Source organism: Penaeus japonicus, unplaced genomic scaffold (assembly GCF_977035675.1).
Source record: "Penaeus japonicus unplaced genomic scaffold, GWHDUDI00000001_assembly GWHDUDI00000001, whole genome shotgun sequence".
NCBI lineage: Eukaryota > Metazoa > Arthropoda > Malacostraca > Decapoda > Penaeidae > Penaeus > Penaeus japonicus.
The window spans coordinates 21728487-21730986 of record NW_028234403.1 but is presented as its reverse complement, the minus strand read 5'-3'; the positions used below and the strand labels follow the sequence as shown (position 1 = coordinate 21730986).

At 35.4% G+C, this 2500-nt stretch overlaps 1 protein-coding gene across 15 annotated transcripts in view; it reads left to right on the top strand.

The window, feature by feature from the left end:
- Nucleotides 1-2500, top strand: part of tmod (tropomodulin) — a 98856-nt gene that overhangs the window by 56097 nt on the left and 40259 nt on the right. For all 15 annotated transcript variants that reach the window (XR_015191070.1, XM_086537424.1, XM_086537419.1 and 12 more), the window contains one exon: nucleotides 2044-2211. Coding sequence is in view for 14 of the 15 variants with exons in the window: in XM_086537424.1 (XP_086393550.1) it covers nucleotides 2044-2211 (168 nt within the window). In the remaining variant the exon portion in view is untranslated. The remainder of the gene's footprint in view (nucleotides 1-2043; nucleotides 2212-2500) is intronic.

The following is a 2500-nucleotide window of genomic DNA, read 5'->3' as shown; positions in this document are numbered from 1 at the left end:
TCTTATGATGTTACACTCTACAAAGCTGGAAATCCTTTTGAATCTAAACTCTCCCAGGAGATTGTGCAATTGAGATCATCAAATTTCTTTTGATTTCCTTTCCATGATTGGTGGTAATTCTTTTACCTGTAAGTTTACTATTGGGTCTTTTAACCCTCTCTGGACGGGTGGTACAGTACTGTACCGCGCATTCAAAAGCCCAGTGGCCGGGCGGCACAGTATTGTGCCAGCCATTTAATTGATTTAGGCCTAATAATTCGAACGCCCTGGCATTGGGACATTCAAGGCTGGAATGCCCCCATCGTAAGTGGGTTAATCTCCACTTTCTTTGTAACTTTTTATTTCCCTTGTATTTTCAACTGAAATGATATTTGAGTCTTAAAGTTGCACTTTCTATTGGTTTTAGTTATGTATACTATGTTTGGTTTATTCTTTTCAATTATTATTTCTAATTCCAATGATTTTGAAGATAATCCATCAACATTTATGTAAATACTCTTTCTGTGCTGCTAATGCTTGTCCATATCTGCATTTCCATTTTGGAAGTAAATTTGTTTGGCTTAGAGACCCTTCAGTCTCCAAATGGACAACTTTTTCCTCCTCTGTCCTTTGATAATTTTTTTCTTTTAGCTTCTGATTATTACGGAAGATTTTCCTGCCTTCCTTGTGTAGATTTTTTATCCAAATTTCATTGTATTCTGCCTGGTCAGCAGGTTTTAAGCATATTTTGATATGCATGTTGACATTTGTTTAGTCAAGAATAGCACTTTCAGTGGATTTTTTTTTCCACTTTTTTCAGTGTGCAAATGTGACTTTCCTCAAGGATTCAGGATTTTATGGCTCTGGGTATAACGATATATCATCATTCAGCTTCTTATCCTTATTGTACCTTTTAAGGCAATTTATGACATTTTCAGAAAGTCACAATATAACTGTCTTTATTTATGTCAGCCAACTTTGCTATATTTAGCCAGCTGTCGTAGTTGTGTTTTGAATTCTGTCTCCATACCTGTGCCTGCTTGCCAAGGTTTGATCTCTTCTTATCTTTGCTTGTGTCCTTTTCAATTCATTTTTCCAATATGTTTATAGTCTTTTTTACTTAAGCTGTTCCTTCAAGTGTTACTTAAAGTGTGTGAGGAAGAGCCTATCCTATGTCACCTAATTTAAGGAAAACATGAAGTCGGCAATGATGAAGGAAAATTAAATATAGTTAATGAAAAATGATTATGCAATGATGTAGATGAACAGCATAAGTTCTCAATATAAGTGTGCAATTGAAACTATCACTTTCATCTGCATTTGGAGAGGGCTCTTGAAACTCATAAAGGAACTTCAAAAACTTGCAGTCCAGTGTTTAATTAATTTCAGTGAATTATGTTTTCTTACTACAACTGTTATTTTGTATTAATTTCTGATTGCTTTTTCAGTTTATCGTCTGAAGTGAGTCTTTTTACTCTCTTTTCCCACACTTTTTCTCTATTACTTCCTTATACACTTGTTAAAACCAATAACTCCATAGTTTATAATTTTCTAAAAAAAAAATATTGTAAAGGTACTATTTATTATTTCCTTGTAAAAGTTGTATATGAGGAAAGTAACAGGAGAGCAGTAATAGTTATTAAACTTATTGCACTAACTTAAGGTGTAATACTTTGGAAGAGGTTTAATCTCTCTTGATTATGTTATCAGTTTTAACAACTTTGATTTCAAGAATAGTGTGGTACTATAACATTGTACAATGATATGTTAACCCTATCCCAACGGGCCCAGTGATAAGTGGAAACCCCCTACGCTGTGCATATGCAATATTGCATCGGTAACGACACACTGGTGCGTCGCCCCGTCATCGGGCATTTAGCTGTGTCACACGGGTGTGACGTACCGTCATCGGGCATTTAGCCGTGTCAGACGAGTGTGACGTACCGTCATCAAAGGGTTAAAAGTGACAAAGTTTGTCTGATAGCATTGATATTTTGCATGATCTATTTTATATGTATGTAGCCTACTTCTATTAGATTCACTAATGCTTTATAATTTCTTCAGGATTCGCTGATTCCACCGAGTGAACGTAATTCTTATAAGTGTGAGAAGGAAGCAACTGGGCCACTGAACCGCAAAAAGCTCATAGACCACATCAATGACCAGGCCATGAATGAGCCCGACCGACCAGAGCTTGTGCCTTATGTTGCTGGAACTGTTAGGGGGAAAAAAGTAAGTAAAGAGCACATAAGCTATTTAACTGTTATTTGTCCTTTTCGGTAAACACAGACTTAGGCTTGATAAGAGGATGGATTGACCTCATAACTAGGGTGCCTTTTTATTTTCAAATTATTTTTTTTATATATATATTGGTAGAATTGCCATTTATGGGTTAGTATCAAAGCCAAAGACAAAGTTCTTTTTATGAATTCAAGTGATATTGATTTTTGGATCATTAAATTTGAATCTTCATACAGTTTAAGTCTGTTGCATTATTACTCTTGACTTGTTATGGTGCAGT